Source organism: Coregonus lavaretus (genome assembly GCF_964263955.1).
Source record: "Coregonus lavaretus genome assembly, chromosome: 6".
In the NCBI taxonomy this organism is placed as follows: Eukaryota; Metazoa; Chordata; class Actinopteri; order Salmoniformes; family Salmonidae; genus Coregonus; species Coregonus lavaretus.
In genome coordinates, this window is record NC_139993.1 from 4,513,592 (window position 1) to 4,536,153 (window position 22,562).

Here is a 22,562-nt window from a genome sequence, read left to right on the forward strand (position 1 = left end):
ATGACATCCTATTCCCTATGTAGTACACTACTTTTGACCCGGGCTCTGTTCAGAAGTAGTGCACTAGACAGGGAGTAGGGTGGCATTTCAGGTGCAGCCTTTGTGTTTTGCCATTGCACTGGACGGCTGACCACTTCTAAGAGCAGAACGTGACTGATTCCACTCTTCATATGTCGTTGTTGATCAATGCATATCTAGCTACACAACCGGTCAAAGGTTTAGAACACCTACTCATTCAATGGTTTTTCTATATTTTCACTATTTTCTACATTGTAGAATAATAGTGAAGACATCAAAACTATGAAATAACACATATGGAATCATGTGGTAACCAAAAAAGTGTTAAACAAATCAAAATATATTTTATATTTGAGATTTTTCAAATAGCCACCCTTTGCCTTGATGACAGCTTTGCACACTCTTGGCATTCTCTCAACCAGCTTCATGAGTTAGTCACCTGGAATGCATTTCAATTAACAGGTGTGCCTTCTTAAAAGTTAATTTGTGGAATTTCTTTCCTTCTTAATGCGTGTTGTGACAAGGTAGGAGGGGTATACAGAAGATAGCCCTATTTGGTAAAAGACCAAGTCCATATTATGGCAAGAACAGCTCAAATAAGCAAAGAGAAACGACAGTCCATCATTACTTTATTACATTTACATTTACATTTTATTCATTTAGCAGACGCTCTTATCCAGAGCGACTTACAGGAGCAATTAGGGTTAAGTGCCCTGCTTTATGACATGAAGGTAAGTCAATCTGGGAAATTTCAGGAACTTTTAAAGTTTCTTCAAGTGCAATCGCGAAAACCATCAAGCGCTATGATGAAACTGGCTCTCATAAGGACCGCCACAAGAATGGAAGACCCAGAGTTACCTCTGCTGCAGAGGATAAGTTCATTAGAGTTATCAGCCTCAGAAATTGCAGCCCAAATAAATGCTTCACTGAGTTCAAGTTACAGACACATCTCAACATCAACTGTTCAGAGGAGACTGTGTGAATCAGGCCTTCATGGTCGAATTGCTGCAAAGAAACCACTACTAAAGGACACCAATAAGAAGAAGAGACTTGCTTGGGCCAAGAAACACGAGCAATGGACATTAGATTGGTGGACATTTGTCCTTTGGTTTGGAGTCCAAATTTGAGATTTTTGGTTCCAACCGCTGTGTCTTTGTGCGACGCGGTGTGGGTGAACGGATGATCTCCGCATGTGTATTTCCCATCGTAAAGCATGGAGGAGGAGGTGTTATGGTGTGGGGGTGCTTTGCTGGTGACACTGTCTGTGATGTATTTATACACTTAACCAGCATGGCTACTACAGCATTCTGCAGTGATACGCCATCCCATCTGGTTTGGGCTTAGTTGGACTATCATTTGTTTTTCAACAGGACAATTACATTTTACATTTTAGTCATTTAGCAGACGCTCTTATCCAGAGCGACTTACAGTTAGTGAATGCATCCCACATCCCTGCCGGCCAAACCCTCCCCTACCTTGGACGACGCTGGACCAATTGTGCGCCGCCCATGGGTCTCCCGGTTGAGGCCGGCTGCGACAGAGTCTGGACTCGAACCAGGATCTCTAGTGGCACAGCTAGCACTGCGATGCAGTGCCTTAGACCACTGTGCCACTCGGGAGTATAGACAATGACACAACACACCTCCAGGCTGTGTAAGGGCTATTTTACCAAGAAGGAGAGTGATGGTGTGCTGCATCAGATGACCTGTTCTCCACAATCCTCTGACCTCAACCAAATTGAGATGGTTTGGGATGAGTCAGACAGCAGAGTGAAGGAAAAGCAGCGAACAAGTGCTTAGCATATGTGGGAACTCCTTCAAGACTGTTGAAAATGCATTCCAGGTGAAGCTGGTTGAGAGAATGCCACGAGTGTGCATAGCTGTCATCAAGGCAAAGGGTGGCTATTGGAAGAATCTCAAATATAACATATATTTTGATTTGCTTAACACTTTATTGGTTACTACATGTTATTTCATAGTTTTGATGTCTTCACTATTATTCTACAATGTAGAAAATAGTAAAAATAAAGAAAACTCCTTGAATGAATAGGTGTTCTACAACTTTTTAACGGGAGTGTATGTTGCCACTTTATAGGGTACTTTAGACTGGATCAATCTCTCTTTATCTGATCAGTGATATGGAGCTTATGGTGTTGTTTTGCTCTGACTGTGTTTCCACTGAACCCGTAGCCGCCCATGAAACTATTTGGCCATCGACCTCCTAAGGGTGTGTTATTTCACCTTAGTCAAATATTGAACCGTGAATTGCTCTCCGTTTGTTGATTGCAAGGAAGTTATATCAGTTCAAAGTGGTTTTTTTGTGTGAAAATTGACTAGGAACTTATGTTTTTGTCCATATCTGCAGAGTCAGAATTGATTTGTCCATTAATCAGTGTAGTAGCTCTTGGTAACACTTTACTTGATCGTTCCACTGTTATTAGCATAGTATTAAATAAGTCATCATTTTATGTCAGTATAACAGTGTCAGGTTGCTTGCAGTGCTATTTTATGCACGCTAACAATGGTTAGGCTAGCATAGTCTTGACTGTGTCAAGTCAGTCAGCTAATTATGACTGCTTAGTGCTTATGGTATCTGTTATGTCATGCTTATGCAAAAACGTCAGGTTTGTCATAGATAATGTGAGGGAAATGTTACCAAACTTTACTGCTACAAGGGTTTTAATGAGCTTTGTGTCTGTGCTCTTTTTATTGGAGACAAAGGGCCTGACACACTGTATATTCTGTAATGTAGCCTTCTTTAGCCTCCATTTTGTCCTGCCTGGCTAATGTGTTGTGTTGGGGCGCCGGTTACACAACCCTGGTAGGAAAGCGAAGTGGATAGGGGGATGAAACGGGACAGGGGGGTGTAAAGAGAGAAAAGAGAAGAGAAGGGGGAGACGGTGAAAGTACCCGCCACTCCCAGCCGCCCCCTGTGTGCCGTACCTGACCTGAAAGAAGCCGCCTGCGGGTGAAACATTTATGAGGGGGAGGTTAATATTTGATTGGGAGAGGACACTTGAGTGCCAGGGTAGCAACAGGGAGGGCACTGGGTGGATGAAGTGATGATGATGGTTGGTGGTGATGAAGGCTAGACTTCTGGGGTGTGTTTTTCCCTGTACTAAGTTGTTATATGTCAATAAAGCATACCTGGCATATATCTGATATATTGTTTTGAAACGTATCAGTTGATGTGAAATAAGCAGCTTTAGTACTTTGGGATGACTTTATTTTAACTCAGTCAATACAGACCATTAATTGGAAAACATGAAAACAATGGGCATCTCTCCAGTTTGTACATTCACAGTTCATGTGAATTAATTAATAAAATGTATTTGCGTTGAGAATTGAGGAACAATTGTGTTTGCATTATTTTACTGTGCATGTGAGGATTGCGCAGTGCTAATATACTAAAGAGCTCACTAAATCAAGAGGCGCTGGCCAGCTGAAAACCCAGCTTGACATCAATTCATATATCACTTTCCCTCTCCACACAAACAGCAACAGTTCACACAAACATCAACAGTCCGCTCATAATCTCAGTCTGTGTGTACAGTATCAGTGTTGCATCCCTCTCCCTCTAGAAGTGGGTGTGGCTCAGTCTGCACCAATAGTACGTGTGCAGGAAGACAACAGTCATGGCCTTGGCTGGAACGTACCATCTCACTCTGCCTCACGGGGGTTCAGGGACTAAGTGCATTCTCTTGCTGAACCAGATTATAATTTGTATCGTGTTTTATATTAAAGCCTTACATTTCTATATGTATAGTTCATAGGCAAAATTATGTATGATCTATTTGAGCTTTTATGCGTCGTTCTGATCTCAAGCTACCTCCGACACCCCTCCTCCTCCTCTTTCTGCGCTCCCACAGTCCAGTGTGGCCAGGTCGATATAAGCAGAAGGGTGAGGACAGAAGGACCTCCCAGTCAGAGGGATTACATATTAACACCAAGGACAGCTCAGTCTCCTCTCACACACTTAACACACACCCACACAGACACAGGTACTGTTTTGAACACGCAACAGAGCATCGGCTTATTGGAATGAGCATAGAGCTGAAGCAGGGAACAAAAGAGAGTTAGTGAAGAGAGAGAATAAAAAGAACAATATAACGGAAGGAGGGATGGAAGAAGGCTTCTGTCCGGTCACCGTGGAGGTGTGGAGTTCCTCTGCTTCCGAGGAGGAAGAGAAGGAGAGCGGCCACGGGAGCCAGGAGGAGGAAGAAGAGGAGGTGGAGGAGGGAGAAAAGCAACACAATAAGGAGACTCTGTGCAGGGAACTGATGCAAGGTGAGGGAGTAAAGGGAGGGCGAGAGACATAGAAAAGAGAGCGATTGAGAGAGGAGCAAGGATGGAGGGAGCAGTGGAGGAGGATGAGAGAAAGGGCAAAGGAGGGAGTGAGGTGGTTGCAGGCAATCAGGCTGATTCTGCAGCCATAGATCAGCTTTATAGGCAGTGTTGCTGTGGTGTAAACATACTGTAGAATCTGTGCAGCTTACAGTCAAGCTAAGTGAGTGATGGTATGGCTGTGAAGGTGCTTATGCATGGATTCTTTGTTGTATGAGTGATTTCATTCAGCTGTGATTTCATTCACATACAGTAACACATGGTTAGGTTATTGACTGGCTACGTGTGTGTATATGAACATCTGAAGTCTGATCTTTGTCTCTACCTTTGAGATATTGAACTCACAAATGCCAAATGTATAACTTACCTCCAGTGTACACGGGCTGCCAGATATACTGATCTTGCATTTCTCCCCATAGAGTGTGAAGGTCACTGTGCCAGAGTGTGTGTTCTTAGCAGCAGTCTGTGTGTTTTCCAGCAGCAGCAGCAGCAGTGTTCTCTGTGGTGTATTGTCTCTGTGCCTTTGAGTGTCATTGACTTTGGGCTGCAGTAGACAGACTGGCTGGAAAAGGTTGTGGACTTTTAGGACTCTATGAAGGTCAAAAACTAGTACTGGCTATCCACTGGGCACAGACGTCAGTTCAACATCTAGTTTTGATTTACCTTTGGTTAAGTTGTCAACTAACGTGTATTCAACTTGAATACATTTCACCATGTTATTGGATTTTAGGTTATAAGTTGGGTGTCAAAATGCCTTACGCTGATGGCTTTTTGCAAATCCAATTAGTTTTCAACGTTGATTCAACGACATCACATAGATTTTTTGGGGTTGAAATGACGAGAAACAATGTTGATTCAACCAGTTTTTGCCCAATGGGTATGTTCTAGAACTGTCCATTTGCCCTGATGAGAATGATGTTTTGTAAAGATGAGATCTATCATATCATCTTAACTCAATTGAATCAACCCCTCATGTTTGAATTGGGTAATTGTCCATAATTGATCATTGTTTCAGTGGGCATTTAATAGAATTTTCAATTCATGCCCTAAATTAATTAAATGGTGAAATGACAAGCTGGTCCCAACCATGCTGTTCTGTTATGGTCCTTCAATGTGGCAGGTGTCATGATGATGCCCTAGATTCACACGCTAGTTAATTGTCTTCACTCAGTGCCTCTAGCAATACTCCATTTGCTGGGTTACAGTATAATATACACAGTTTATTAGGTACACCTCCCCGTTCATGAAAATGGTTCTCTCCTACAGATAGTGAGTCACGTGGCCGTGGCTTGCTATATAAAGCAGGCATCGAGGCATTCAGTTACTGATCGATTGAATGTTAGAATGGACAAAACTAGTGATCTAAGCAACTTTGAGCGTGGTGCGAAGCGTGCCGGTTCCAGTATCTCGGAACGCACAACTCGTCGGTCCTTGTCACGGATGGGCTATTACAGCAGACGACCACATCGGGTTCCACTCCTATCAGGTAAAAAGAAGAAGCAGCGGCTCCAGTGGGCACGCGATCACCGACACTGAACAATTGAGGAGTGGAAAAACATTGCCTGGTCTGACGAATCCCGGTTCCTGTTGTGTCATGCTGATGGCAGAGTCAGAATTTGGCATAAGCAGCATGAGTCCATTACCTCATCCTGCCTGGTGTCAACGGTACAGGCTGGTGGTGTAATGGTGTAGGGAATGTTTTCCTGGCACGCGTTAGGTCCCTTGATACCAACTGAGCAAAATGTCTATGCCCCGAAGAATTCAGGCTGTTCTGGAGGCAAATGTGGGTTTGACTCGGTACTAGATGGGTGTACCTAATAAACTGGCCAACGAGTGTATAATACTGAGACTACTACAGTATAATACTGAGTATATGAAATAAGAATACGGCAGATGATTCATTATACCTCAGAATATTCTAGATCGATTCATTGCAATATCAATCAGAAATGATTGTACAATATCAAGGGTTTGACTTGCAGATAAAAGGGGCACCCTGCTTTGACACACACACACACACACACACACACACACATATATATATAGTTAAGAAGCACCCTATTTTAGCTAGAGTATGTCTTTCTTTTCAGCCTCCATTTGGTCCTTTGTCTGAACGGGCAGCGTGCTGGCTGGCACCTTTTCTGTCAGTATACTGCGACACTGGCATAGATGCTGGCGCAGATCCAGAAAACGAACAGACTTTTCTAGAAAATCTCTGGCTTTAGATGACTGTTACACAATGGCTAAATAAAATTGGATGAATTATAATATTTCATGACACAAATACAGTACAGCTGTAAACTGTAGGCACTGCTACTCAAGGGAATGTACGCAAGGGATTTGATGATGATGTCCTCAGGGCTGCCTACACCACAGACAGGCTGAAACTTTAACCTGGGTGCAGTTCCTGCCACAAATTATGCTTTCTTATCTCCCTTGTCGTCATTTAGTATTACGTGGAATTAACTAGGCTAATGATGTAATCATAAATTATGTATAGCTAGAGGCCGGATATATTTGATGAGGTCTAATATATTTCATATATTATGTAGAGGTCTAATATTTCATACCAAATAGTCAATTGGGTTTTAATGGTTATAGACCCAAGTTTAATCTTGAGATTCACTGGCGCTTTAATGCTATACCTCCTTAAAGCACTCATAGTAGGCCTCAATGACCCACTAGGCAGGACATTGGTGTACTGGCTGTCTCATTCTCCCTGACCCCTGCACCACACAGCTAAACGGATCAGGGCAGGAAGACGGAGGTATTGTGATGTCACATGCAGGTTTCTGCAACCTGTCCCAGGCAGATACAATGGCCTGTCCTGTATTAGTAGCCTAATACCTCAGAATGGACGTCCCAAGAGGATCGGGAGAAAGGCTTATGATAACGTCTGTAGTGATGCGAGAATCAGACTGACAGAGGACAGAGTTGAGCTTGTGGGTTTGATCCCTATGGATCCCTATTGATCCTGTAGGCTCCTGTGTACTGTACAGGATCCACTCTGAATCCTCTCGGTTAGGGTACAGTGAGCTAGGAAATCCCTCGGTCAAAGAGCCCCTTGAGACCATCTGCGCTATCTATAGCGTGGTCTTAGATGGTAATATAGTACAATATGAATTGCTCACAGACAGTCAACTACTGTACTGTACTGTGGCATAGCTTTTAAAGGGATAGTCCTCTCAGATGCCATCATTCTTGAAATATTTTCTTTACAAAGAAATCAATAAAGCTTGGCACTGTGAAAAGAAATTAAGAAAATAAGTTGACAGCTACAAATTCAGCATTAGTTCTTCTCGATAATCCAACACAATGTTCTGTCTGCAGTGTGTCTGTATTAAATACCCTTTTCTTGTCTGGAAAGTAGTCCAGTTTATAATGTTGTTTTAGCCTAAATACAAAAAGGATAACTTGAGCTTGTAAAGATTGAGAAGCTATTGGGGAAGCTAAATGGGGATTTAGCATTAGCATAAGTATGTACTTCCAGTAAATTATCATGTAACCATTGGATTTGCAGGAAGTTAGCCAGTTAGCTTGTTAGCCTTTGTTCTATGGATGAATCTATTTTGATAATAGTACAATTAGGAATTGTTACATGGATAGAGCTATTTCAATTGTAGTGACCCGATTTATAATTATTATTTGTAATAGGAAGCTACTTTAATTGTAGTAGGCCTAGCCATATTAGAAAATTAGCCTTTGTTCTATGGAGTAAGCTATTTTAATTGTAGTTCCAGATGGGTACATTAGCAGTTAGGACAGCAGTGTTTTAGGAAGCTATACTTACTTATGGTCACTCTTGCTCTGCTCTACCATTGAAAATGGTAGGCTACCTGATCGGACTGACTGTCCAGATTAGGGTATTCCAGGGTATTTTACAGAATGTTAATCTTCATAAAGAACACAATTAGGGTTTATCTTTATGATATACTGTACTGTAGGAAAGTACCATTGTAGACTCAACGATAAACAAAAGAACTGCAATGTATTATTTGCACTTGAACTTATGCAATACGGGCAGCATCTTCTTTTGGTGCATAAGCACCAGCTCTGTCTGTTGCAGGGGTTAGGTTGGCACTGTAGCTGCAGTCTGCCAGTGCCCGTGCCCAGTGCTGTAGGAAGCCGTTGGCTCCTACTCAACCACCACCCGCTGCTGTGGACTGGTCTCAGTATGCTAAAACAAGATGTTATTTCTCTTTCTCTCGCTCTTTCTCTCTCTCTTTCTCGCTCTCTCCTTTCCTTTCATTCTCTCTTTCTCTGTTTCTCTCCCTCCATCTCTCTCTTTTCTTTCTTTCTCTCCCTATATCTATTTTTCCACACTGTAGACCCCCATCACCTCTAAACAAGGACACACACTATTTTCTTAAAGGGTTCAAAGGATTAATGACTGTAGGCATACAGTAGATCCGGACCAGGACCATTTCATTCCATTAAATAATTGGCTCATGCTTACTGTTACACAGTCACCCCATTTTCAGCCAAATGCTGCCCGTCACTTTAATTATTCTAATGTACCATATAGTACTGATGAGTACCAAATCTCCTTGGTGCCAGCCAGGCTTTTGATTAAACTGAGATTTGAATGGCTGATTTGAACAAAGGGGTATGTTACTGCATGTACCTGCATGAGACTACGTCTGCAGGATGTAGGGATGACCCCAATTAGTCGACTGGTCGATTGTGTGGTCGTTAGGCTGTTGGTCGACCGAGATTGTTTTAGTCGAGCAGTAACAAATATATATACAGTTGAAGTCGGAATTTTACATACACCTTAGCCAAATACATTTCAACTCAGTTTTTCACAATTCCTGCAATTTAATCCTAGTAAAAATTCCCTGTTTTAGGTCAGTTAGGATCACCACTTTATTTTAAGAATGTGAAATGTCAGAATAATAGTAGAGAGAATTATTTATTTCAGTTTTTATTTCTTTCATCACATTCCCAGTGGGTCAGAAGTTTAAATACACTCAATTAGTATTTGGTAGCATTGCCTTTAAATTGTTTAACTTGGGTCAAACATTTTGGGAAGCCTTCCACAGGCTTCCCACAATAAGTTGGGTGAATTTTGGCCCATTCCTCCTGACAGAGCTGGTGTAACTGAGTCAGGTTTGTAGGCCTCCTTGCTTGCACACGCCTTTTCAGTTCTGCCCACAAATATTCTATAGGATTGAGGTCAGGGCTTTGTGATGGCCACTCCAGTACCTTGACTTTGATGTCCTTAAGCCATTTTGCAACAACTTTGGAAGTATGCTTGGAGTCATTGTCCATTTGGAAGACCCATTTGTGACCAAGCTTTAACTTCCTGACTGATGTCTTGAGATGTTGCTTCAATATATCCACATCATTTTCCTTCCTCATTCCATCTATTTTGTGAAGTGCACCAGTCCCTCCTGCAGCAAAGCACCCCCACAGCATGATGCTGCCACCCCCGTGCTTCACGGTTGGGATGGTGTTCTTCGGCTTGCAAGGCCCCCCTTTTTCCTCCAAACATAACGATGGTCATTATGGCCAAACAGTTCTATTTTTGGTTCATCAGACCAGAGGACATTTCTCCAAAAAGTATGATCTTTGTCCCCATGTGCAGTTGCAAACCGTAGTCAGGCTTTTTTATGGCGGTTTTGGAGCAGTGGCTTCTTCCTTGCTGAGCGGCCTTTCAGGTTATGTCGATATAGGACTCGTTATACTGTGGATATAGATAATTTTGTAGCTGTTTCCTCCAGCATCTTCACAAGGTCCTTTGCTGTTGTTCTGGGATTGATTAGCACTTTTCGCACCAAAGTACGTTCATCTCTAGGAGACAGAACGCGTCTCCTTCCTGAGCGGTATGACGGCTGCGTGGTCCCATGGTGTTTATACTTGCGTACTATTGTTTGTACAGATGAACGTGGTACCTTCAGGAATTTTGGAAATTGCTCCCAAGGATGAACCAGACTTGTGGAGGTCTACAAGTTTTTTCTGAGGTCTTGGCTGATTTCTTTTGATTTTCCCATGATGTCAAGCAAAGAGGCATTGAGTTTGAAGGTAGGCCTTGAAATACATCCACAGGTACACCTCCAATTGACTCAAATGATGTCAATTAGCCTATCAGAAGCTTCGAAAGCCATGACATCATTTTCTGGAATTTTCCAAGCTGTTTAAAGGCACAGTCAATTTAGGGTATGTAATCTTCTGACCTACTGGAATTGTGATACAGTGAATTATAAGTGAAATAATCTGTCTGTAAACAATTGTTGGAAAAATTACTTGTGTCATGCACAAAGTAGATGTCCTATCCGACTTGCCAAAACTATAGTTTGTTAAGAATACATTTTTGGAGTGGTAGAAAAACAAGTTTTAATGACTCCAACCTAAGTGTATGTAAACTTCCGACTTCAACTGTGTGTGTGTGTGTATATATATATATATATATATATATATATATATATGTCACGCCCTGGCTCTGGGGACACTGTTATGTTGAGCCAGGGTGTGTAGATCTATGTTCTCTATTTCTATGTTGGCCTGAGTGACTCCCAATCAGAGGCAACGAGTGTCAGCTGTTTGCTGGTTGTCTCTGATTGGGAGCCATATTTAAACTGTCGGTTTTTCCTTTGGTTTTGGTGGGTTCTTGTTTCAAGTTGGTTGTGTTTGACCGTGTACTGTCACGTTACCGTCTTTGTTGTTTTGATCGCGTTTCGCTCAATAAAGAGTATGTTTGCCTGCAACGCTGCGCCTTGGTCCTCATCTGTTCCCGACGATCGTGACAGAAGAACCCACCAAGACAGGACCAAGCAGCGTGAGGAGGAGAGAGGATGGACCTGGGATCAGTGGAGTAGGAGTCTCGACTGGGCCAAGCCAAGTGAAGAGCAGAGAGGTTGGACTTTGGAGCAGTGGGGTGAGAGTCTGGCGAGAACTAGGGAGGCCTGGTCCACGGGGAGGAGAGACCCCCAGAAATTTTTTAGGGGGGGCTCACGTCGTGGACGACGGGGCAGCAGGAGGCCGCGATGGAGCGGTCCAGCGGGTGCGCAGAGGAGGCCGCCAGGTTAAGGGGGCCACTGGTCACAGAGGAGAGGGAAAGTGTGGAGGCACGGCGAGAGGTACTGGGGTGTGTTACCAGTCCGGTCGGGCCCGTTCCTGATCTCTGCGTAGGGCCAGTGGTGTGTGTCCCCAGTGCGGTCCGGTCTGTTCCTGTTCCTCGCATCGAGCCTGTGGTGCGCGTCGCCAGCCTGGTCCGGCCTGTTCCTGCTCTCCGCATCGAGCCTGTGGTACGCTTCGTCAGCCCAGTCCGGCCCATTCCTGCTCCCCGCACCAAGTCTGTGGTGCGTCTCGTCAGCCCGGCTCGGCCCGTTCCTGCTCCCCGCACCAAGTCTGTGGTGCGTTTCGTCAGCCCTGTCCGGCCCGTTCCTGCTCTCCGCACCAAGTCTGTGGTGCGCGTCGCCAGCCCAGTCCGGCCCATTCCTGCTCCCCGCGCCAAGTCTGTGGTGCGTTTCGTCAGCCCTGTCCGGCCCGCTCCTGCTCTCCACACCAAGCCAGTGGTGTGCGTCGTCAGTCCAGCACGGCCCGTGCCTGTTCCCCGCACCAAGCCAGGGGTGCGTATCGTCAGCCCGGCTCGGCCCGTTCCTCCTCCACGCACTAAGCCAGGGGTGCGCATCGTCAGCCCGGTCCGGTCCATTCCTGCTCCACACACCAAGCCAGGGGTGCGTATCGTCAGCCCGGTCCGGCCAGTTGCTACTCCACGCACCAAGCCAGGGGTGCGTATCGTCAGCCCGGTCCGGTCCATTCCTGCTCCACGCACCAAGCCAGGGGTGTGTATCGTCAGCCCGGTCCGGCCAGTTGCTACTCCACGCACCAAGCCAGGGGTGTGTATCGTCAGCCCGGTCCGGCCAGTTGCTACTCCACGCACCAAGCCAGGGGTGCGCATCGTCAGCCCGGTCCGGTCCGTTCCTGCTCCACGCACCAAGCCAGGGGTGCGTGTCGTCAGTCCGGCTCCGGCCAGCGGGGCCAGACCGGACCAGGGGTACTTTGGGGGGTTGGAGAGGGAGTGGGGATCGGGCCCAGAGCCGGATCCGCCGCCAAGGCGGAGTGCCCACCCGGTCCCTCCCCTGTGGTATTTAGTTGGCGCGGTCGGAGTCCGCGCCTTTAGGGGGGGGTACTGTCACGCCCTGGCTCTGGGGACACTGTTATGTTGAGCCAGGGTGTGTAGATCTATGTTCTCTATTTCTATGTTGGCCTGAGTGACTCCCAATCAGAGGCAACGAGTGTCAGCTGTTTGCTGGTTGTCTCTGATTGGGAGCCATATTTAAACTGTCGGTTTTTCCTTTGGTTTTGGTGGGTTCTTGTTTCAAGTTGGTTGTGTTTGACCGTGTACTGTCACGTTACCGTCTTTGTTGTTTTGATCGCGTTTCGCTCAATAAAGAGTATGTTTGCCTGCAACGCTGCGCCTTGGTCCTCATCTGTTCCCGACGATCGTGACAATATATATATATATATATATTTGCGCCCATCTCAGTGAACTAATCCATTGCGGAGGCCTAGATTAAAAGCCAATTTATGCTTGATTAAAAAATGTGGTCGGAGGCTCCATATGGAGGGTGTGACGCAATTGCGGAGCCTCCAGAGGCATGCAGAGGCCAAATCGAGCTCTTTATTGCATCGCCATGCACCTCCCATATTTTGTAGCAATCCGGAGGGACGTCGGATTGACCATGCGCCCAGATGCACAATGCACTTCTCTCTCCAGAATGCGCTCTCTTCCGCCAATTTGTGCACATTCATTGTTTCATAACTTCATTGTGTGAATTGTTTGCGTTTGATTGTTAGTGTATATCAATTCCCCATGACATATTTCACCAGTAGTACATTTACCGTTAATTCCTATAATTTCTAATCTACAATGTTTGTTACTTTGGTTACGGTAATTTATTTTAATGCATTCAATATTATTATTCCAGTCTTCCTGTTCTCATTGTCGGAGTGGACACATTGTTTGCAGAGTGCACAACCTATGCTAAACTTGTGAGAAACATTTACGAGTTCTGCCATTTTGTCATTGTCTTTGGTTTGAAGCGCTCCTGTCAATGTTGAGTAAGGACGCACATGCGTAGATGCCTGCGTGCAAATGTAGCCCATTTGGGGATCTGATATTATTTCTGATTGGCTTAACGCACCACCACTAATGACCTGTGGAGCTTCTCTAAGTAATGTTTTCTTCACCTCAGACAGCAAGCAATCGAAGTCTGTTTTTACATCCATTGAGAATTACAATAGTTCCTCAATGTATTTGAAAGATCTTTCGCTTTCGATAACCACTCAGTGTGAAAGGGAAAAATGTCATGTTCTGATCCTGTGGAAAGTCATAAAATAGTATTCTTATCAGTGCTTGACTTGGACTGAAATAGGTTCCGGTACTCATTTTGGGTGCTGTTTATATTTAGGTGCAGGAGCTCCACAATACTTTTGAGCTAATATTCTATAGGAGGAACAGGAGCTCAAGCAATAGAACATTTGAGGTGCCTGTACTCCCCTCTGCTGAGCTCCTGCCCAAGTCAAGCACTGCTTATCCCTTGCGCAAATAGCCTACAGCGGTGTCTGTCCCGAGCTCACTGGCATGGGAAACTCTGAAGGCCCAGAATATTTTATACAATGTTGCAAGTTTCGGGTTAATAGTTGATACAGTGTTTCAAGTTCGTTGCAGACAGGCCATGTGTAGTCAATGTGATTTATAGGATATTTATTTTTATCAGGATATTTTTTACCTGCAGGCTGCAATGTTTTTATTTGTTGGCTTTATGTAGGCTATTTTTACATATTGGCAATGGCAATCAAAGTTACTTTTTAGGTTTGTATCATTTTCATTTAGATTTGTATATAATTTTGATTAACCACATGACAATGATTTTGAGATATGAAGACGTTATTATAAATTAAATGAAACTTTCACGAAAATGTAACTGGCACACAGATCGGTAGAAATGGTAAGATAAATTGGCATTCCACATGAGAAAGGTTGCCGACTCCTATTGTAGCCTATTACCGGCAACTTCAGGAGAGTAATGGCAAAATCTGTGAAAACCAGCAGGAGCGGGAGGAGAATAGTTGGGTCAGCTTACGTTTTTTAAATTCTGGTTAGCTAGATCTCTGGCTCCCTCTTGAGGCATCAAACCATAAGCTTAAAGCATCAGACAAGCTCAATGCATATAGTTTTATTAAAACACATAGGGTGTGTCTATATATGGAAAAATACACATTAAAAAAATTAGAGCAATCAATCCATTGGTCCCGGCTGATTGGTCTGGATAGAAACACATTTTTGATTATATGGAGGGTCACAAGAAAACATGAAACAAAGATGAGCCCTGGCACAGAAACCATGGGCCCCACTTCTTTAGGTCACTATAATAATTACTATGATGAACAAAGCATCAACTGTAACTCTATGATGACTCAGCTTCCAAACAGGATGACCACTATTCACCCGCCCATCAGTCCTGAACAGGGTCGCAGTGTCCATTCACAAACCAGTAAACAAACTGACCTGTCTATAACCAGACCGCTCTATAATCACGGCCATAGATATCCAGCCTAACTTCCTTCTGAGGGTTAACTGTTCTCATTACAGTTTTCAACAGCAGCGTGTGCTGAGGTTTATTTATATCAGAGGGAAAGAGAGAGATGGGTCTTATCCCTGTAATGAGGATCAGGCTAAGAGGATAAGCTCTAACTGACTGGCTACATGGTAATGTTGTGGTCAGCGCCCCGGTCTGTTTCCTTTCAACTTGTTGTTGACCATGAGTCATTCACAGAAAGAGAGGGGATAGTTGTGGGTCATTGAGGACAATGATGACCTAGTCCACCGGGCAGTTACAGTGGGAAAAAAAAGTATTTAGTCAGCCACCAATTGTGCAAGTTCTCCCACTTAAAAAGATGAGAGAGGCCTCATCATAGGTACACGTCAACTATGACAGACAAAATGAGATTTTTTTTCTCCAGAAAATCACATTGTAGGATTTTTTATGAATTTATTTGCAAATTATGGTGGAAAATAAGTATTTGGTCAATAACAAAAGTTTCTCAATACTTTGTTATATACCCTTTGTTGGCAATGACACAGGTCAAACGTTTTCTGGAAGTCTTCACAAGGTTTTCACACACTGTTGCTGGTATTTTGGCCCATTCCTCCATGCAGATCTCCTCTAGAGCAGTGATGTTTTGGGGCTGTCACTGGGCAACACGGACTTTCAACTCCCTCCAAAGATTTTCTATGGGGTTGAGATTTGGAGACTGGCTAGGCCACTCCAGGACCTTGAAATGCTTCTTACGAAGCCACTCCTTCGTTGCCCGGGTGGTGTGTTTGGGATTATTGTCATGCTGAAAGACCCAGCCACGTTTCATCTTCAATGCCCTTGCTGATGGAAGGAGGTTTTTACTCAAAATCTCACGATACATGGCCCCATTCATTCTTCCCTTTACACGGATCAGTCGTCCTGGTCCCTTTGCAGAAAAACAGCCCCAAAGCATGATGTTTCCACCCCCATGCTTCACAGTAGGTATGGTGTTCTTTGGATGCAACTCAGCATTCTTTGTCCTCCAAACACGACGAGTTGAGTTTTTACCAAAAAGTTCTATTTTGGTTTCATCTGACCATATGACATTCTCCCAATCCTCTTCTGGATCATCCAAATGCACTCTAGCAAACTTCAGACGGGCCTGGACATGTACTGGCTTAAGCAGGGGGACACGTCTGGCACTGCAGGATTTGAGTCCCTGGCGGCGTAGTGTGTTACTGATGGTAGGCTTTGTTACTTTGGTCCCAGCTCTCTGCAGGTCATTCACTAGGTCCCCCCGTGTGGTTCTGGGATTTTTGCTCACCGTTCTTGTGATCATTTTGACCCCACGGGGTGAGATCTTGCGTGGAGCCCCAGATCGAGGGAGATTATCAGTGGTCTTGTATGTCTTCCATTTCCTAATAATTGCTCCCACAGTTGATTTCTTCAAACCAAGCTGCTTACCTATTGCAGATTCAGTCTTCCCAGCCTGGTGCAGGTCTACAATTTTGTTTCTGGTGTCCTTTGACAGCTCTTTGGTCTTGGCCATAGTGGAGTTTGGAGTGTGACTGTTTGAGGTTGTGGACAGGTGTCTTTTATACTGATAACAAGTTCAAACAGGTGCCATTAATACAGGTAACGAGTGGAGGACAGAGGAGCCTCTTAAAGAAGAAGTTACAGGTCTGTGAGAGCCAGAAATCTTGCTTGTTTGTAGGTGACCAAATACTTATTTTCCACCATAATTTGCAAATAAATTCATTAAAAATCCTACAATGTGATTTTCTTGATTTTTTTCTCTCAATTTGTCTGTCATAGTTGACGTGTACCTATGATGAAAATTACAGGCCTCTCTCATCTTTTTAAGTGGGAGAACTTGCACAATTGGTGGCTGACTAAATACTTTTTTTCCCCACTGTAGCTTTTACCTCTCAAAGTTTAACTTCCCGATATCGTGTTCAAATTAACTGAATTGTGTGGTCAGTGTAGGCCAGAAATTATCTTAGCTCCTGTGACCAATGAAACTTCTAACCAGAAAGTTACTGTCTCTATACTGTCTGAATAATTCACTGTCCAATGGCCTCTCCTACTTTTCAGTGAACTATATATTAACCAGGTATTTTTATTTTCTCCCGCTATTCCCATCTCCCTCCTACAGTGCTGTGTTCAGAGAGAGTGGGCCAGGTCACTAAGACGTACCATGACATCGAGGCTGTCACCCACCTACTGGAAGAGGTAAGTAAATATAACGGGAACGTTCCGTATGTAACCCCTTAATCGTCCCTGGGACTAATTAAGTTGTATTGAATCGAATTGAATAATGTGTAACTGAATATATTATACATTTGAGCAAATTACGATAGTCATCAGACATAACCATGTTGCTAGAATGATAAACAAGTATTCTACTAGAAACTGTAACTACATCACAGAATGAGGAACATCCTCATCAAACCATTGTCGTCTTGCAGAAAGAGCGGGACCTCGAATTGGCGGCCCGGATCGGCCAATCGCTGCTCAAGCAGAATCGGGATCTAACGGCACGGAATGAGTTAATGGACGAACAGCTGGAGATCGCTAAGGAAGAGGTATGAAACCATCACTGTAGCCCTACTTTGATTTATCTCACGTATTACAGACAGAATACAGTAGTGCTGGAACATAGCTTTTAGCAAGAGAAAATACACACTCATTCTGGTCCTGGAATATGAAATTTACAGCGAATGCAGTCTTTTGTTCCAGCCCGGCATTAACACAACTGGTTCAATTTTTATTTAGACCTTTTATCAGTTGAATCATTGCATAAATGCTAGGCAGGATCAAAAGCCTGCACACCCGGTAACTCTCGCCCAGACCAGGAATGGGGACCAAATTACAACCAAATAATTGCAGCATTACTGCAAAAATGGAAGAGGAAAGTGGAAGGGGGAAAAAGTAAGGAACTTGTCTGTCGGCCTTGCATTAAAGAACATAATTGGTTAAAGAAAACTGTGATAAATAAAAAGTATACCAGTTTCATTTAAGGACCAAAGGATTGACAGCCATCCCATATAGATTGCAAAATAGTTGGGAAGAGATTTTTGACGTACTGATCCCATGGCATAGTGTTTATAAACTGATACGAAAAACGACGCCAGATTCAAAACTTAGAATTGTTCAATTTAAATTATTATATAAAATTCTTGCTACCAATAGAATGTTATTTATATGGGGGATACAATCTTCCCAGCTCTGCAGATTTTGCTGCGAAGAGACAGAATCATTAGATCATTTGTTTTGGTACTGTCCATTTGTAGCTTGTTTTTGGACACAGGTCCAGGAATGGCTAAAGGATTGCAATATTTACCTGGAGCTAACCTTGCAGATAGCATTACTGGGTGATCTGAAAAGTCATAGTCAATCAATCAATAATATAATAATACTTTTAGCAAAAATGTTTATTTTCAATTTACAATCTGTAGAAACAATGAGAATGGAAGGGTTCAGAACTTTTGTAAAACATCACAGTACAGTTGAAAAATATATGGCAAATAGAAATCCAATTTGGATGGTGTTAAAAGATAGATGGGTGGTGTTGAAGGATGGGACTAATAACAACTAACAACAACTAATAACAACAAGATAACTAATAATGTAAGCATACTGTGTCCATAATAAGTATATAGGTTATAGGTTGAGAGCTTTTGTGAAAGAGCACAGTTAGAAAGATATGGCATAAAGAAGCAAACCGGATGGACATCATGAATATGTTCTGAGAGTTTGAGAGTAGAGGAAGTTCAGGAGTAAAAACAAACAAATTAGAATTATTGTCAAATTGACTGTGTCCGTAAAATGTATATAGTATGTATAAGCTGAAAGTAGAGGCCTAGGCATTGTTGTTCACTGGTTGACTCCAATTGGGGAAGGGGTGGTGGGGTTGGAAAGTAATAAAGGGAAATATAAAAATAAAAAAAAGGATATGTGTGTGTATGTGTATGTATGTGTGTATGTATGTGTATATATATGTATGTATGTGTATATGTATATATATGTATATATATATATTTGCGAGAAACAATATGGGGGATTGGAAGTGATGCAGACAATTACATTGATGGAAGTTACAATCTATCTGCAATATTAAAGCTGATCTACCCCCTAAAAAGAAAAAAAAGAAAAAGAAAAAAAGGACTGGGCACCACTGTACATGATAGATCCTAGTTCAGTACTCTGACCCTGGTTCCTGTTTCCCATTCACCAGATAGCCCAGCTGCGTCATGAGCTTTCAATGAGAGACGACCTGCTCCACTTGTATGCCAGCACAGAGGAGATCGAGAACGCCTCCGACTCACACTCACTGTGAGTACACACAAACACACACACACACACACACACACTGCAGAGTACACATACACGTCGTACATCCTCTCAGGCATATCAACACAACTTTGACAGGTAAACGTAAGACTTAATTCTGACCGCCTTCTCCCTCTCTCCTTGTTTTCAGAATGAAGAGGAACGAGTCGTCTAACTCACTCAGTAACCGTGTCAATTATGACTTCATACAACAGAAACTCAAAGGTCTGGAGGAGGAGAACCTCAAACTACGCTGTGAGGTGTGTAACACTGGCTACTTCTAAATACCTGAAGTCATTGAAGTGGATGGGAAACTTGCTAATCGCAAATGATGGCTACTGTACTATACACCAGATTCATTGAAGTGGATAGGAACCTTGCTAATGCCATTGATGTTGTTACTCCACAGGCCAATGAACTGACGTCAGAGACTGCTAACTATGAGGAACAAGAGCAGGAGCTGATGATGGTGTGTGTGGAGGAACTCAGTAAGTATACTATAATGTACTACAGTGTACTACTATACATATTTGATAATGTATACAGTATTACTGTGTTCCTGAGGGGAGAGTGAACTGGTGAGTGGGTGAATACAGTGAAAACAGTATGTGTTTGTACTATGTATTCATACTAACCCTCTCCCTGTCTCTCTCTCCCTCCTCTTTTTCTCTCTCTGTCTCGTTCTCTCTTTCTCTCCCTCAATCTTTTTTTCTACCTCCACCCCCAGCCTCTGTGAATAAGCAGGTGGTGGACCTGTCTGATGAGTTGGCCCGTAAGGTGGAGGACACTCTCAGGCAGCAGGAGGAGATCAGTTCCCTGCTTGGACAGATAGTCGACCTGCAGGCACGCTGCAAAGGGGTGAGTGATCACAGACACAACAACGCACACACATACACACACACCTAAATACAAACCCACACACACACAAGCATGCAGTACACGGACACACACACATCAGAGTTGACGTGGCACTCCTCTCATGCCTTGAGGTTCCACAAGGACAAAAGACTCAAGACTCCCCCACACCGAACACTTCTATAATGGAGTACATCAAATATTTACATATGCACTGAAGTTGGTATCTACAGTATCACTGATACGATCATGGTATTAACTCTCCACTCTGTTCCTCTAGCTCACCACTGACAACGAAGAGCTAACCCAGCACCTGAGTGCCTCGCGGGAGAGCCAATCACAGCTCAAATCAGAGGTAAGACCCGCCCTCACACTCTACCCACAATCCACAGCTCATTACCCTCCAATGAGCTATCTATAACAAGTAGGATAATGTTGCTCTTTAACACTGATCTAAGGTTGGTTTTTGGATTTTCCCCCTTATTGTTAAGGCAAGGATTTGGGGAAGCTGACCCTAGATCTGTCCCTCAAGGCAAGCTTGTACTTAACTGCAGTAGTAGTGTGTGTTTAACTGACCTCTGGCATTCCCTGGCTGTAGCTAAACTACCTGCAGGACAAGTACTCAGAGTGCGAGGACATGCTACGGGAGGCCAGAGAGGACATTAAGAACCTGCGCAACAAGAGCATGCCCAACAGCACGGTGCAGCGCTACAGCGCCCTATCAGCCGTGTTCCCCATGGACTCCCTGGCAGCAGAGATAGAGGGCACCTTCCGCAAGGGCCTGGACGTCCCTGCCCCGTCCGAGTACAAGTGAGTGATGATGTCACTGTGAAAACATAAAACACCGGTGACAATGTGCTTTTTCCAACCTGTTAAGCTCAGTTGGATGAGAATACCGGTATGTCAGTTATGTGCCAAAGGTGAAATGTTACCAAGTATGTTTGATTGAACGAAAACAGCATGACATAACAAAGCACATCTATTCATCAAAAATATACAATAAGTCAAATACAATGTTTAAAATGTTTCCAAAATTACACTAAAGAAGATCTAATATTCAAGCACAAATACACTGACATAAACTTTGTCACCACCACTAATCTATATGGTTTATCTATGGTTGCCAAAGGAACCATCCGTGGCGCGTGTTTGAGACGGTGAAGGTGGTGAACCAAGCGTCGAGGCTGCGGTCGCGGTGCCACTCCCCCGGCCAGGTGCCCGGCTCCAGCCCCATGTCGCTGCGCTCCAGCCGCGCCTCCACCCCCCGTACCAGCTACTACGGCTCAGACAGCACCAGCCTCACCTTGGAGGACAAACCACCTAGTGCCATATCGAGGCTGGCAGAGGTGGCACACACTGAGGACAACAGGTGAGACTGGCAACAGTGTATGTGTGTATATATACAGTGCCTTTGGAAAGTATTCAGACCCCTTGACTTTTTCCAAATTTTGTTACATTACAGCCTTATTCTAAAATTGATAAAATAGTTTTTTCCCCCCTCATCAATCTACACACAATACCCCATAATGACAAAGCAAAAACAGGTTTTTAGAAATTTTTGCAAATGTATTAAAAATAAATGACTGAAATATCACATTTACATAAGTATTCAGACCCTTTACTCAGTACTTTGTTGAAGCACCTTTGGCAGCGATTACAGCCTCGAGACACTACAAGCTTGGCACACCTGTATTTGGGGAGTTTCTCACATTCTTCTGTACAGATCCTCTCAAGCTCTGTCAGGTTGGATGAGGAGCGTCGCTGCACAGCTATTTTCAGGTCTCTCCAGAGACCGGGTTGAAGTCCGGGCTCTGGCTGGGCCACTCAAGGACATTCAGAGACTTGTCCCGAAGCCACTCCTGCGTTGTCTTGGCTGTGTGCTTAGGGTTGTTGTCCTGTTTGAAGGTGAACCTTCACCCCAGTCGCTCTGGAGCAGGTTTTCATCAAGGATCTCTCTGTACTTTGTTCCGTTCATCTTTCCCTCGATCCTGACTAGTCTTCCAGTCCCTGCCGCTGAAAATCATCCCCACAGCATGATGCTGCCACCACCATGCTTCACCGTAGGGATGGTGCCAGGTTTCCTCCAGACTTGACAATTGGAATTCAGGCCAAAGAGTTCAATCTTGGTTTCATCGAACCAGAGAATCTTGTTCCTCATGGTCTGAGAGTGTTTAGGTGCCTTTTGGCAAATTCCAAGCTGGGTGTCATGTGCCTTTTTACTGAGGAGTCGCTTCCGTCTGGCCACTCTACCATAAAGGCCTGATTGGTGAAGTGCTGCAGAGATGGTTGTCCTTCTGGAAGGTTCTCCCATCTCCACAGAAGAACTCTAGAGCTCTGTCAGAGTGACCATTGGGTTCTTGGTCACCTCCCTGACCAAGGCCCTTCTCTCTTCTCTCAGTTTGGCCGGGCGACCAGCTCTAGGAAAAGTCTTGGTGGTTCCAAACTTCTTCCATTTAAGAATGATGGAGGCCACTGTGTTCTTGCGGAC

At 44.0% G+C, this 22,562-nt stretch overlaps 1 protein-coding gene across 11 annotated transcripts in view; it reads left to right on the plus strand.

Annotated features, from left to right (window-relative positions):
• LOC311131274 (trafficking kinesin-binding protein 1-like) overlaps positions 1–22,562 on the plus strand; it is a 58,808-nt gene that overhangs the window by 27,694 nt on the left and 8,552 nt on the right. For 10 of the 11 annotated variants that reach the window (XM_084164150.1, XM_084164149.1, XM_084164146.1 and 7 more), the window contains 9 exons: positions 17,043–17,119; positions 17,356–17,472; positions 19,125–19,222; positions 19,371–19,479; positions 19,629–19,707; positions 19,947–20,077; positions 20,355–20,429; positions 20,673–20,884; positions 21,204–21,443. In XM_084164150.1, the coding sequence (XP_084020276.1) occupies positions 17,043–17,119; positions 17,356–17,472; positions 19,125–19,222; positions 19,371–19,479; positions 19,629–19,707; positions 19,947–20,077; positions 20,355–20,429; positions 20,673–20,884; positions 21,204–21,443 (1,138 nt within the window). Of the gene's footprint in view, positions 1–3,848; positions 4,305–17,042; positions 17,120–17,355; positions 17,473–19,124; positions 19,223–19,370; positions 19,480–19,628; positions 19,708–19,946; positions 20,078–20,354; positions 20,430–20,672; positions 20,885–21,203; positions 21,444–22,562 lie in introns of those variants that run through there. The other variant, XM_084164152.1, reaches the window with a different exon arrangement.